Genomic DNA, 15,712 nt, shown 5'->3' on the forward strand with positions numbered 1-15,712 from the left:
ATAAAAAAAATATTTCAATTTTGCTCTTAACGTCATACATTATGAGAACATTTATCAAACAAAAATTACAAAAAGTATTTTTAATTTTCGTTGCGCTTTTTTGCTGAATAGCTACTATTTTTCCTAATTTTCAACCTAAACTTTTTTTTCCTAATTTTGAACTTAAAAATTTGGAACTACTTATTAGAATCAATTTTAATTTTGTAAGAGAATTTTTTTTATCACTGAAGTTACACTGGGTGTTTCCGAAATACCGTTACAAACTTTGGATGGGTCTGCTCAATCAAGATTTGGTAGGGTTTCTACTACTCTCCTTTGTAGGAAAAGATATATTAGTTACTTTTATTGTTTCTAATAATCAACATTTCTGTTATTCACTACTGCGCATTCTTGAACAAGTAGTATTAAAAGTCATAAGAAAGGAATACATAATTTTTTAATATAGTTAAATGTTTTGCTAAAAAATGAAATTTTCTTAACTATTTTGTTTTTGGAAAATTAATCATTATCTGAAAAGTACTATAATACATGATAATTATTACACCTTTACCATGTGCAGGGTGATTCTTCAATATTATGAAAAAATATAAGCGAAAATTTCTTGTAAAAAAAAAGAATAAAATTCTATAAATATGTTTCTGTAAATGCCTTGTATCCTATGTACAGGGCTCAGAAATTTCAATAATAAATTTATATTTGATACTAGGACTAATTAAATTAAAGGGAAAATTTGCCTGAATATGAATACAATTACATGAACCAGTGCCGGAGGCATTATTACTTACTCCAAAATTTCAATGACACTGACAAGGATGATTATTGAATTACAAAAAAAAAGGAGACACATACATTTTCTATTCTGCCGACAAATATTTCAAAGGGGTAAAAAGCACCACTAAAGTTTATCCCCAAAAACAAATTTTTCAAGAAATCTCTCTGTTTCTGTACATTTATTTTTTAAGTGACTAACATTTCGATAACCTTCCTTGTGAATATGGAATTTCTAAGAAAAACATATGTTCCATTTTAATCGAAAAATCGACCATTATTGAGAAAAAAAACTGAATTAGATAGCCATTGGTGTACCTACGCACAAAGAACTTAAACAAAATAATAATTTGTTTGTTACTTCTCCCTATATTAAGAAATATATAATAAATATACATATAATAAAGACACGTACGAAATAAGATGTGTTTAGCTAAAAAATAATATAAGAATAAATTTAAATACAGAATAAATAATCCTAGAGCTTGGACACAGGTGTTAGGTATATCATGAGGACACATTTCATCACCGCATAACAAATCAGATACTCTCACCACATTGACGCTCTCTGAAAAATATATGGCCTAAAAATAACTTCGCTTTCTGAAATATACAGAGTGATTCATTAACAATGGGAAAATCGAAAGCTGAAGATACTACACGTGAAGTGGTGACCATTGGCGCAAACATGCCTTATCCGAAAGTTGATAGTTTCGGAAATACAGGGTGTTGAAAGTTAAAATTTTAAATCGTTTTTTTGCGATTATTCTGAAAATATGTAGGTTAGGAACTTGAAAATTTGTGAAACTATATTTTTTAGGGCGACGAATAAGATGCGTGTTGTAATTTCAACATTGCTCATAGAGGGCCCCATTTACGACCAATTTTACTGAAAATTTAGTTAATAACTTTTTACCCTGTATGTCTAACATGAAACTTGATTCAAAACCTGAAAGAGCAATCATTTTTCCATTAATTGTGTATTCTTGTTTCATTTCGGTTACAAAAATGCCCCCGAACGACTAAGGAGGAACGACTGAGTATCTGTGCCAAGTCGCACGCTGTTTCGAGGCTCGCGGAGATGTATTTAAATTTTCTGAAATCGAATCTGCGAATTATGGAATTTAATTTATATTTCCTGAAATATCTAATCTGAAATACAAATAACGAATTAAATTTACTAAGATGAAACTGAAACGATATTAAATTGGCCGTTTCTTAAATAGGAATATGTGGAAGAGTTGTAATCAGGGCCGAATTAATCACGGGGCCCAATGGAGCCGAGGCCCAGGGTCGCCAAACCCTCGGAGGTCGCTTTAAAATGTATGAAATCCCGCATTTTAAATGGATTCCCCTTTTATTTCATTTCACTTTTTTATCATTTGAGAAACAAATGCGGGGCACTGCATCTAAATAAATTAAAATTCTACGCCAATGATTTTTTTTGGACCTTTGAATGTCTACACGGAATTTAAAATTGTATATTATATTTAACATAAAATGCTTCTACATATTTAACTTTAATTTAAATTTAAAAATAATAATATATCGAAAATTGATCGCTTTTCTAATGAAATTTGATACCTTTTTTCTTAGAATTAAATTAAATAACCTATTCAATTTCCAAAATACGCATTATGTTTTATTTTTCATGGCATCTTCGTCAGAGGTTGACAGATGTATGTAAAAATTCTGTGAACTATTGCCTTTTGCCAATATGATATATATTTTTTAATACCCTGTATCTCGAAACATTGGCTCGACTTTTAGTTAATAGACCTGACTTTTTTAATAATTTTCATACTAATTAATATTTTCAAAGTTATAGATGATTCTGGTAAAATTGTATAGGTACGTACCTCGTTAGGGGTCATCCATTAATCACGTGAGGGCAAAATAGGGGAGGGGGGGCTTTGGATAACTAACATCACTATTACTCACAATGGGGGAGGAGGGGTTGTTGTTACATATCACATGTATATTTTTGCGCAACTATGCCCGAGAAAGCCTTGCTGTGATCTGCGATATGACATCACGATAAGTAACGCGCAATTGACGTGGTCGATCTTTGTAAGATCGTCCGTCGCCCCGCCCGCGCTGGCTGACAACCGCCGCTGTTTTTTTTTACTGATTTTCATAAAAAAAAATATTCTGAAAATATAGAAGTTTTAAAAAATATATATACGTGATGTTAAATAGGGGGGAGGGGCGTAGCTTACAACCTCACCACGTATCACCAGGGGGGAGGGAGGGTGTAAAAAAGTGGCCTAAAAACCTCACGTGATTAATGGACGACCCCTTACTTGTAACCTTCTTTTCTATTCTGGAATGGATAACTTCGATGACTTTTAATATGAATATATGCACTTTTTTGTAAATACTTTCTGCCTCAGAAGTTTGTAACATCATTTCCATAACACTCTATATAAATTGGTTGTATGATTTCCTGGCTGGTTACCTCGTCGTCGATGTACAACTCTTGACGTTTAGAGTTGTAAATCGACGACGTGGCAACCAGCCCGGAAATCATTCAACCATTAACGACAGCCACGGAAGCCTATAAACACTCTATATAAATTGTTTTACATTTTCTCTGCATTGGACTCCATTTCAATTTTATATACATAAACACCATAATAAATGAAATAATAGAGCGTGAAAAACGCTCAAAAAATATTATTTTGTATAATCTAAAGGATAGTGAGGGCCATAGATCGGAAGAAGAATTGGCGATCTTGAAGACTACTTTGAAATTGATAAAACTAAATGTAAATCCCGAGGAGTTAAATGCGCGTAGAGTTGGAAAATACAGGAAAAACTATTGAAGACCACTTAAGTTGTTTCTGTCCAGTCGTGAGGAAGCTTTAAAAGTATCGCTAACAACTGAAATCGTTTTTTTTGGATAGTCGGTTAACCGGTTTCGGATAATTCGGATTTTTACGAAATTCGAAAACCGGTTATTCGGTTATTCGATTCTTCAAATATCCGATTATTCAAATAACCGATTACTCGATAATCTACTTCCTTTTTTTTTCTTGGAGATCGATTTCTTCGTAAACAAATTTGACTTCCAGATTTTTGCAGACCTTTTTTTTTAAACATCAATTTCTCCCAGTCTGTCTTTGTAAAGCACCGATTTTCAGATATCCGGTTTTGGTGATTCAAGTAACGGGTTATTCGAACCGGTTTTAGCAACTATTCGACTAACCAGTTTTATCTGAAATCAGTTTTTACGGAACCCGGTTAACCGGTTTCACTTTTTTCCGGTTTTTGCCAGCACTATTTAAAAGCTATCAGAGATAAAACTAACCTAAAATCGCTGAAAAATAAGGTATTTGTCTCCCTAGATCTCATGTTAATGCAGAGAATATTTAAAAAAAATTAAAGGTGAATTAAACTCAAAACTGGAGCAGGGTGAATCCAGTCTGTATATAAAGTATGTGAACAATACTCCAGTGATTGCAGTTAAAGAAGAGATTGCCACATAGTCGGATTAGGTAACTATGTAACTTTATAATGTTTTATATACAGCGTGTCCCACTAGTGCGGGAAAGTCCAATATCGACGTTAAAATGAGGAATATATGGATTTTTCTTTTTACTGTGTTGCCACATTTCTCGGAATGTACAAATTAAAAATATATTCAACTATACAGGGTGTTCCACTTTTCCTGGACAGACACCAACTTTGGTTTTTTAAATGGAAACACACATTTTTTATATTTTTTTCGGATTCTACATCAAAAATAAAGGGTACTTTGTGTAGAATAGTTCTATTCAAATATTCACAGTTTTTGAGATATCTCGCTTGAAAGGTTTTTCTAGTCGATATTGGTTGCTTACATTTTCTGATACTGACAGGTTATACTAATAGCTACTAAGCCCATTTTTTTATCAGATGTTTAGTAAGGATGACTCTTCCGAATCATGCTCCAAAAACTGGCCTGCGTTATACAGGGTGACCAAAATATCATGTCAAAATTGCCAATTGAAAAATTGAAAAATCTCGATTTTTTTAAATGCAACGCCCTGTATATTTTCATACCATGAGATGCAGAATTAAATTCTCTACAACTTTGCTATACCTGCTCCTATACCAAAATTCATTAGTTTTTCATGAAATCTCATTTCTATGAAAAAATGCGAAGTTTACAAATAGCTTATATGTAAAATAACGTAGTAGGCTCCTGTCAAAGGATAATCTGGAAAATTTTCGATTCACATAAGGTTTAATAGAAAAGCGACAGTAATAATTGTGAAATGAATTACTCTAAAGAAGAATTAGTAAATAAATAATAGAATAATTAGTAAAACTCATGGTAACTGTTTATTGGCAAGTCGTATTTACCAAGCTAATAATCCAGATTTACAAAGATATCCTCGTACAAAGTGTTTTGTAAAACTGAAGGAGAGGTTTGAAAGAACAACAAATGCAAATTATGAGAAGACAACAAGAACACACGCATGCAGTATCCAAAACAGTAAATTAACATCGTGCATTTCTAACAAAAGTAATAAAGACCTAGTTAAATTAGTAATTAACAGGTAACCGCTCAAAATGTCTGCCATTTTTCTCTAGACATTGAGCAATTCTACGACGAAAATTGCTTGACACATTTCGCAGCATTTCCGGAGTTAGGGTCAAAAAAGCATTTCTTATCTTAGCCCGTAAATCTTCTACATCTGCCTGAAGAGTTTCATATACCCTGTCTTTTATATAGCCCCATAAAAAAAAATCAAAACAAGACAGGTCTGGGGATCGGGGAGCCCATGGAATTGGCTACCTATCCACCTATCTGGATACAAATCATTTAAGTATTCTCTAACCTGAAACAATTTTTCTATGAATTTACATAACTTACATAATGAGACAACTTACCGCCAGTGTGGAATGTGCAGGGGCACCATCTTGCTGGAATCACTGACTGTTTAAGTCATCCGGAGGAATATGTCTCTGCAATTGGAGCAAGTCGTTTTGCAAAAATTGCAAATACCCATTACCAGTTAAGTTTCCTTCAAGAAAATGTGGTCCAATGACATATTCTCTGCATATTCCCGCCCAAACGTTAACTTTAAAGCGGTGTTGATGATCGTCTTGTCCTATTAATCTGGGATTATGATCGGCGTAATGGTGATAATTATGTCGACTCTCTCGACCAGTATAGGCAAAGGATGACTCGTCAGTAAATAACACCTTGGAAAAAAAATTTCATCTTGTTGTAGCTTTATAGTTGCCCACTCACAAAACTGTACTCGCTTCTGAAAATCTTGCTGTGTTAAGAATTGGTGATGCTCAGAATGATAGGGGTGGAAGTTGTTTTTCTTTAACGTTCTATTAACCACACTTTTGGAAATACTAATTTCATCACTAATTTATCTGACACTTGTAGATGGATTTTGGACTGCACATTCCAAAATGTCAATTTGACTATCCTGATTACCACATGCATGTGTTCTTGTTTTCTCATAATATCCATTTGCCGTTCTTTCAAACCTCTCCTTAAGTTTTACAAAACACTTTGTACGATGATATCTTTGTAAATCTGGATTATTAGTTTGGTAAATACGACTTGCCAATAAACCATTAGTTTTACTAATTATTCTATTATTTATTTACTAATTCTTCTTTAGAGTAATCAATTTCACAATTATTACTGTCGCTTTTCTATTAAACCTTATGTGAATCAAAATTTTCCAGATTATCATTTAACAGGAGCCTACTATGTTATTTTACATATAAATTATTTGTAAACTTCTCATTTTTTCATATAAATGAGATTTCATGAAAAACTAAAGAATTTTGGTATAGGAGCAGGTATAGCAAAGCTGTAGAGAATTTAATTCTGCATCTCATGGTATGAAAATATATAGGGCGTTGCATTTAAAAAAAATCGAGATTTTTCAATTTTTCAATTGGCAATTTTGACATGATATTTTGGCCACCCTGTATAACGCAGGCCAGATTTTGGAGCATGATTCGAAAGAGTAATCCTTACTAAACATCTGATAAAAAAAATGGGCTTAGTAGCTATTAGTATAATCTGTCAGTATCAGAAAATGTAAGCAACCAATATCGACTAGAAAAACCTTTCAAGCGAGATATCTCAAAAACTGTGAATATTTGAATAGAACTATTCTACACAAAGTACCCTTTATTTTTTATGTAGAATCCGAAAAGAATATAAAAATGTGTGTTTCCATTTAAAAAACCAAAGTTGGTGTCTGTCCAGGAAAAGTGGAATAGTTGAAATATATTTTTAATTTGTACATTCCGAGAAATGTGACAACACAATAAAAAGAAAAATCCATATATTCCTCATTTTAACATAGATATTGGACTTTCGCGCACTAGTGGGACACGCTGTATATCAAGATATTACATGATTACTTATATTTTGGAATGAAAATTTTGAATCTAAATATTCAGTCTCTGGAACCAAAATTACACAAGTAAGGAACTTTGTCCAAAATTACGCATATGATATAGTTAACTGGTTAACTCCTACTGTGTATTACCTGTATTATAGAATAGCATTTAGGCATAATGTACATATATGAGACACTAGATATAATATGAAGCTTCATCCCCCTCACAACACACAACATATATTCAAAAGATCTTTTAGTTATTGTATCTACAAAATTTATAATTCAATTCCAGACAATATTAAAAATATGGACAAACTACCTTTTAAGAAGCATCTAAAAAAAATTAATATTGTCAGGTGAATTTAAAAGTACTAACTAATAGGCTGATCTACTATATTTAATCTATTACATATTAGTAAATACTGTTTACTAAGTAAATAAATATAATTACAAAATAAATTTAACCCTCGAGGGAGAGGGTACCAATGGCTAAGTGTAAGAGTGGAAGCTTGCATTCTTAATGCAGGTGACCAAACTTCGCCATTTAATAATAATTCATCTAAGTATTAAATTTTATAATTGTCAGAATTACACTGATGTGCCGTACTGAATTATTATGAATTATTATTAATAAAGACGTTTATTATTATNTTTCTTGTGCTCACTTTATGTCATACGCATATAAGAGCTTTGTTGAATTTATTAACATTTTCGCCCATGATATTAAATACAAAAAAATAATTGCTAATACAGATCTTCCGAAATCTCAACTCATAGCTGGATTGCCTCCCGTATGGAACTCCAGTACCTTACTTATTATTATTGTTGTTATTATTGTTGTTGTTATTATTATTATAACCTCTTCAAGAAATCTCAACTCATAGCTGGATTGCCTCTCGTATGGGACTCCAGTACCTTACTTATTATTATTATGACTATTATTATTGTTATTATTATTGTTGTTATTATTGTTGTTATTATTATTATTATTATTATTATTATTATTATTATTATTATTATTATTATTTTTCAGGGGTACTGGAGGAACCCATCAATCTGGAAGACAATGAGGCCACACGCAAGGCGAAAACTTTTTACAACACCTGTATGGACCTCCGTAAGTAATCACATTTGTTATTAGCAACCTACTTTCGGATATAGGTGAATTAGCCTAAATCTGCCTATTTTGAATCCACGAATCTGTGGCGTTCCGTTGTACACGTTATTCTGGGACATAGGAGATATAGAGAAGGTGATCTTAAGAAAATTTCAGATTACCGACCTATTTCGTTATTGTCTATTTTTTCTAAAATCATTGAAAAATTACTGTCGCATAAAATAATAAGAGTTTCTGGAACAAAATTAAGTGTTCCATTCAAGTACAACAACCTTTTTAAGTTTCCTGAATTATGTTTATGAACAGTTAAATTTTCAATGTAAATCTCATATGTTCATTTTGACTTGTCTTATACCATTTTATATGATCTTTTGGAATAATAAATGTTTACTTACTATTTGCATACCCTTAGGACCACTGGTTTAGATGACCCAGTATATTTTACTTATATCACAGAATTAGATAGCTGTGATAAAAATGGTATTTGTTTAATGTTTCCAGCATTTGTGGTGACTAGTAAAAAAGAACGTAAGTATGGACCCACAAAAAGTTTTCCCTTGAGAAAGGGCAGTTTTCCGTGCTGCTGGGTTTGTACGCGTCGTCTTTTATGTTCGGTAGCCGCGCAAAAACATGTTCGTGATCTAGACGAATAACCCATTTCGTTTCCTTTTTTATTGTTTCCTTCTTGCCTGACACATAAAATATATTGGAGAAAGCAATCGACGTGACGTAATCTTATTTTGTAGACCATACACATAATTTTGCTGTAAAAAGCATTTGATTTATAAATGTCAGATCATCACGAACGTGTTAATGAAATCTTAAAACCGTGGTAAAAATTTCATAAATTGTTCTTCCTTCTATAAATAAATGTGTGGGCATATATATTTAAAAAATACAGGATGCTGAAATTTAATAAAAAATATTAATAGCTAATAGCTATATTAATTAAGAGCATGTTTATTTCATTCATACGAATTATAGTAACTGGTTTTTCCGAAATATTAAAAATAAAATTTGAGAAAATTTATTTTTATTAATTAAAATCACACAATGTGTCATGTAAAGCGGTTATTATAAACATACACATACATAATATAATTCTTTGAATTAACACTAGCATGAACAATACAATTATTGTAGGTATTCAGTTCAATATTTCATCATTTACTTTAAAAACAGTACATTCTAATAACCAACCAGCAGCAACAAGCAATCAACAGCAAAAGTTCGTAGTCAAATTTGTCATACTTTGAAAGAAAAAAAAATGGAAACAAGAAATAAATCTACCGGAACCCGGAACTTTGTTCTTAAATGAAACATTCTCTATAGCATACAATTATGTTTAAAGAAAGGGATGTTTAGACTGAATATCTATATTGATTCAAATATGTACGTCATGGCAACAAGTCGAACTTTAAATTACTTAGTTGTAATGGGGTAATTTAGAGTCTTAACCAATTAGCTACGTTTCTTGATGAAAACATTCACCTAATTTTTCACTGTAATCACCTAAATTTCAGAAAATAGGCCAGTTGAGAATCTAGAAAATATAACTGTATAATCACCAAGCAACTAAACATCCAAATTTCTCCTCTATACTCGCAACACTACTTTTATTATCCAGATATCCATAGTTGCTTAGGAAGCTTTTCGAAACACCCCATGTTTTCTGCTACCTCTTTAGATGCACCAATATTTCGCCCTGAACCCAGGTAGTTTTCACAATTTAGGGGTGGTTTTAAGAAAGCTGGGGGTCGATGAAATAATTATGAGTACAAAACTGAATTCAGCACCTCAAAATACATAAGGGTATAGTTTCCTAATCGCCTCTAATCGTTTTCCACGATTACACCCTATTAGCATCACATATTGGAATTTGCACAATTTAGGGGTGATTTTCTCAAAATTGGTGAAGCAATTTTGACTTCGGATTCGAGTTCAGCACGTCAATATACCTACATAGAACTCAGAAGGTTTGGTCCGAATGCAAGGTCACTTTTTCTATGTGCCATATATAATATACATATAGGAATTTGCACTCTTTAGGGATGATGATCTCAAAATTGGTGTGTGATGGAACAATCCCGACATCGGATTCAAGTTCAGCATGCCAAAATACATATGAGTCAGTTCCTAGTGTCTCTAGTCACCGCTGTCGCTCTTCCTCAATTGATGACGAGATTGTCTAACCTTGGGATCCACGTTAATTTTTTTCCTAAAGAAGCACTTATACTGCGATATGATTTAGTTGCAGTTTTTTGTGTTTATGCGGTTTTTAAATCAACCTCTGCATTTGAACTATTCACTTTTTTATGGGTGCATAGCCGAATATAGTACTCTTGAGTCTTTATAATCGCTGTTTATGATGTGTTGGGCTAGAGCGTTTATGTTTATGAATGTATAACCCCTTAGAGCGCCTGTGTAAAAGCTTTACGAGCTTGTATAGAAGCTTTAGAGCTTGAATTGATTTTGCCTCCTTGGAGGGCTTGTGTGTAGAAGCTTTAGAGTTTGATTATGGCAGCTTTAGGGATTGGTATCCATTAGGAACTTCACCTGAGGGTGGACAAAGCCTGGGTGGGATGTACTACATGAGGAATAGGAGAAACATAACTCAAATTTAACTTCTGTAAAAGTTTATCGCAATTTTTATAATAATTTATCAACAATAAATGTAAGCATATGATACTTATATTTAAAGCAAAACAAAAAAATTGGAGCCAACAACATGTACCGGCCAGAATTCGACACTGGTTATTGAGTCGCATGGTCTTCGAGCTGACGTCCGATCACTCTCGATGCTGACCCGCGGGGATTCTGTTGTGAGGTCCGTGAAGTTTCATTCCTCTGTGGGTGTCTCTAAAGGGTTGTGATGCTAAAAATAATTTTAGTTAATTCTGACCCTCGAATGTGTCCGATTTATTTAATGTCGCCGAAATTCGAAAGACGGATAAAGAATTTCGTTCCTTCCTGCGCTGTTGGTGATTTCTGGGCATGATGATCATACGTGGTCAATGCCGTCTGGTACCGCTGCTGACTTTTGGCGGCAATCATGACTTCACAGCGACGTGGCGGGAGATCATCAAAACATGCGTGAAAATTTTGGCTCCTTCCTGCGCGGTCGCTGGCGGTGTAGCGTTTCGTATGAGCATAGTCTGTTGGATCTAAGGGCATTTTGGCAGCAGTTATAGCAAATGTATTTTCTCGTCCTTCGCCTTCCGATCTGCGTAATGGATCGCCTGCAATGGTTTGTCTATTCCGATTGAATTATCGAGAACTGCGCCTCGTATGGAGCTTTTTGAAAGATTAATGAAGTCTTTTCGAAACATGGGTGAACTTCTGCATACTACTATATCTTGATAAAAACTTTTATATTGAAAGGCTTCATTTTACTGATAAGAAACAAGTAAGATGTACTTACACCTTACACTTTACATTTAATAAAGTGTAAATTTCTCAAAAATGGAAATAAAAAGTTTAAACATTGCTTCAAATATATTTTATTAAAATATTATTTTTTAAAAATAAGAAAGTTATAACGAAAAATCGATTTTCAACTCACAACTTCAGTAACTGATAACTCTACAGAATGAACTTGTAGAAAATATTTTTATATAAATTGTGATATTACTTTTGTCAAAATCGAGATATTGCTTATTACTTCTTCAACACTCTGTATAAAAAATTAAGTTTTTTTTCAAGAAATGTATCTTGATAAACATTTGCATAGGGAGCATTACCTCTTATTTTGGTGAAAGGCTCATGTCCTTTAAAACAAATTTTATTTTAATATACCATTAAATTGCCTATGAATTTATTTTGTTGCGATAACAGCGATATGATGGACGTATATTTTTCAGATAACATTCGAAAAATAGGAGATGAACCCATTCGAGAGGTCCTCAACAATTTGGGAGGATGGCCTGTTACGCAGCCGAATTGGACTGCACCAGCATTTTCCACAGAAGTGCTACTAGGACAAATACGAGGTCAATATAACGAGGGATTTCTGATCGAACAATGGGTAGGACCTGATGATAAAAACAGCTCCGTGAACATCATTCAGGTGCGCCTAAAGTAAGAAGTAGTATAGGCAACAAATACAATTTATCAATTGTAGTAAAAACAATCATTATTGATATTATTTCATAATGTATTTCTAATTTGAGACGACTTATTAAGTCTGGAGTTTAAAGTTCAAAAGTAATATTTGAATTTAGCGTAGGTGTCTCAATTAATCTAAACTTTCAAACTTGCAATTTCCCTATTCGTTTTCACTTTTAGCTTTTTCAGAGACTAACCATTCTTTCATATATAGGAGGCTATTACATATTGTTGGGATCAGAATAAAAAAAATTAACTTACTTCATTTTGCTATGCTGATTTAAATAAAATTTGGTATGTGGGTACCTGTGTATAAAAGTTACTCTTTGACATAGCAACCAAAGTAATGGCATTCACAAGAATGGGAAAATAACCCTACCAGTAAATATGCTCATTTTTTGTGCAGATGACTTTACAACTTCAATTCTTGTTTTGTCGTAGAGATAAGCGTTTTTTTCTTCTTATTAATTTTTTATATTCCTGTTGTGTGTGAGTGATAATTATTTTATTAGGCACCATAAGTCAAAAAATATCATTTCAGGTAATTATATTAATTATTAGTACAATCAACAGAGCCTTCACAAATTATTACAGTCCATGTGACCAGTAATTTTGTTTGGAACAAGAATTCCATCTCCGTCACGTTGCCAATTAAATTTGGATAAAATTGTAAATTAGTCAAACAACACAATATTACATTAAAACACAATATACTGTTTCACCGGCTGATGATTGGTGTAATATTTCACGAGATTATATTCAACCAATTAGCGATCGCATTATCTCGAGCGTAGATGTAACGGTTTGTCATTGTTCATTGTAAACGGATCATTAATATTGGTAACGTTAAGATTTAGTGATTTTTAGTTGACGGTACCAGCCGTGTAATGTTGGTAGCATAAGCTCGGCGGTCACGTGGCTTATAAACATTTATGAAGGCTCTGTATGTGAAAGAGCATAACTCGAATTTTAGTTTCACAACGTCTCTAAGACGTAAACTTTTTATTGCGTTAAACATGTTATATATTATTATATTAAAGTCTTTACTATTCAATATTTAGAACTAAACATCTGACTAATAAAAGGTTTAAGATTGAGAGTGGAACAAAAGATTTTTGTTATGTTTTCCATGTTTTCAAAAATTTCTTTTATTGTAGGAAAACTTTGACTATCATCATCTCAGTTCATTGTTTTTTTTGTGTTACGGTAGTTTTATACTGAAGGTGCGATATATTTTTATCATATGGTACACATTTTCTTTCGATTTATTATCGCTTGTATCGAAAACGTTGGAGAAGACACAGTCCCGCAAAATCTTAAACCAAAATACGGCGTTGGAATTATTCCCCACGTCAGGTTTGTGATATCCTTACCTAGAACTGGAAAAAACAGCGCTTTTAGCTACATTTGAAATTATGTTACATCATAAGATAATTTTCCCTAACATATTATTAACTCGTTATGGCATCTGAAGCACTTTATTATTTCCCTTCGAAATCCATTTTGAGTCGTTGAAATATTTCGTTTCTTCTCCGAGAACTCATTGAAATTGGTTAATTCAGCGCATTCGATATTTGGAAATCGAGTAGCATCAAATGAAGACTCAAAGAGAGAGAAGAATCAAATTAGAAACGTTTAAATTGAAACTGGTTCTTCATGTTTTCGGTTTTCCTTTCATTACTTTCTTTATTCCATCCTCCATATTTGATCCATCACTTTCAATGTTCTAATTCTGACTGCAGATTTGTAATCAACAACCCCAAAAACCTGAAGAACCAGCGGGAATTTAGGTGTTTATAATTTGATTCTTTTCTCTTTTTAAATCTTTGAAGAATAACAGTAGTACTTTCAGATGTCATAACAAGTTTTGTGGTGAAAAATTACCACGCGATATAACATAACCTCAAATATAGCTAAAACTCGTGTTTTCCGAACTTTTAGGTTAATACCTATAAAACTTAAAGTAGTGGAGTAATTCTGAGGTCGGATTCGTATTGAACGCATTGAAAACTTTGTCGGTGAAGTATAGTCTGGTTTCTGGCTTGAAGGTCAGTGACATTTTGTAGGAATGTGTGGTTAATAAATAACCAACTCCTTGAAAACAGAAAACAAGAAATCAAGAGAGAAAAAACTTGGGAAAGCTTTCATCTTTATAACAATATAGGAAGAGAAGTAGACAAAAAGATGAGCATGTCTGTCTAGGCGTAGGGGCATTTTTCTGATTTATGTGAATGCAATTACTTTGGTTAATATACAGTATAAATTAGTAGGTCAAGCAGTTAACTACATATTCTTTGAACTAATATAATGGGACTTGTCTTATGCCACTTTTCACTTCGGAGCCCCCTTTTCAAAATAGAGGGTGTCAAAATTATTTAAAAAATGATTTTTATTGATAATACATACATATTTTGATTTGGGGCTTGCTGTACGATATTTGCAACTTTTTTAGATATATTAGATTTAGCTCGAATTAAATATCGCTGATTATGCTGATAAAATCATTTCTATTTTATTCAGCAAATTGAAATAAATATAATAAGACGACTCAAATCTTTCAAATAGCTTCAAAAAATAAAATCTATCGTCGACTAAATGACGCGTATTCAAAAAAGTTACAATATATTTATTACAATGGTTACAAGTTACAATTACAATATAATAAAACGCCGCTTTATCTAAAAAAATATTCAGAAAGCAAAGGCATACTTAAAAAAAAATGTATTATTTCCCAAGGGTACTGCAACCCGCCACCCCTTCGTTCGCGCTTTGATATTTTAAATCAAAATTACACAAAAAATGTGCCGACATAAGATCAAAATATGTGCTAAATTTCAAATAAATATCTCTACAATCACCGGAGATAACAATAAAAATCATTTTTTAAATTTTGACACCCTGTATTTTGAAAATAGGGTTCCGAAATAAAAAAATAAGAAACGTCCCATTATTCTATTCCAAAAAATATGTGGTTAACGGGTTAACGTACTATTTTGTAACACCCTGTATAAAAAACTGGCATACAAGAAGTAGCTTACCCAATTTTATTGAAATTCTGCATAGAGTCTTGGAATTATTTAGAAAAACCTGAAAATTCTGTAATTCTTCATTTAGAATTGAAACGAAAAATAAAATATGTTACCACTACACGGGGTTTGATGTTAATATAATTACTTATATAATTGTAATGATGACAATACATTNGGGCATTTTTCTGATTTATGTGAATGCAATTACTTTGGTTAATATACAGTATAAATTAGTAGGTCAAGCAGTTAACTACATATTCTTTGAACTAAAATAATGGGACTTTTCTTATGCCACTTTTCATTTCGGATCCTCTTTTTCAAAATAC

The 15,712-nt window shown here is 32.4% G+C and overlaps 1 protein-coding gene across 1 annotated transcript in view; it reads left to right on the top strand.

The window, feature by feature from the left end:
• LOC108912671 (neprilysin-1-like) overlaps positions 1-15,712 on the top strand; it is a 96,249-nt gene that overhangs the window by 46,511 nt on the left and 34,026 nt on the right. Inside the window, exons 4-5 of the mRNA XM_023455987.1 lie at positions 8,170-8,253; positions 12,114-12,319. Of these exons, the coding sequence (XP_023311755.1) occupies positions 8,170-8,253; positions 12,114-12,319 (290 nt within the window). The remainder of the gene's footprint in view (positions 1-8,169; positions 8,254-12,113; positions 12,320-15,712) is intronic.

This window comes from Anoplophora glabripennis, unplaced genomic scaffold (assembly GCF_000390285.2).
Source record: "Anoplophora glabripennis isolate ALB-LARVAE unplaced genomic scaffold, Agla_2.0 scaffold906, whole genome shotgun sequence".
Lineage (NCBI taxonomy): Eukaryota > Metazoa > Arthropoda > Insecta > Coleoptera > Cerambycidae > Anoplophora > Anoplophora glabripennis.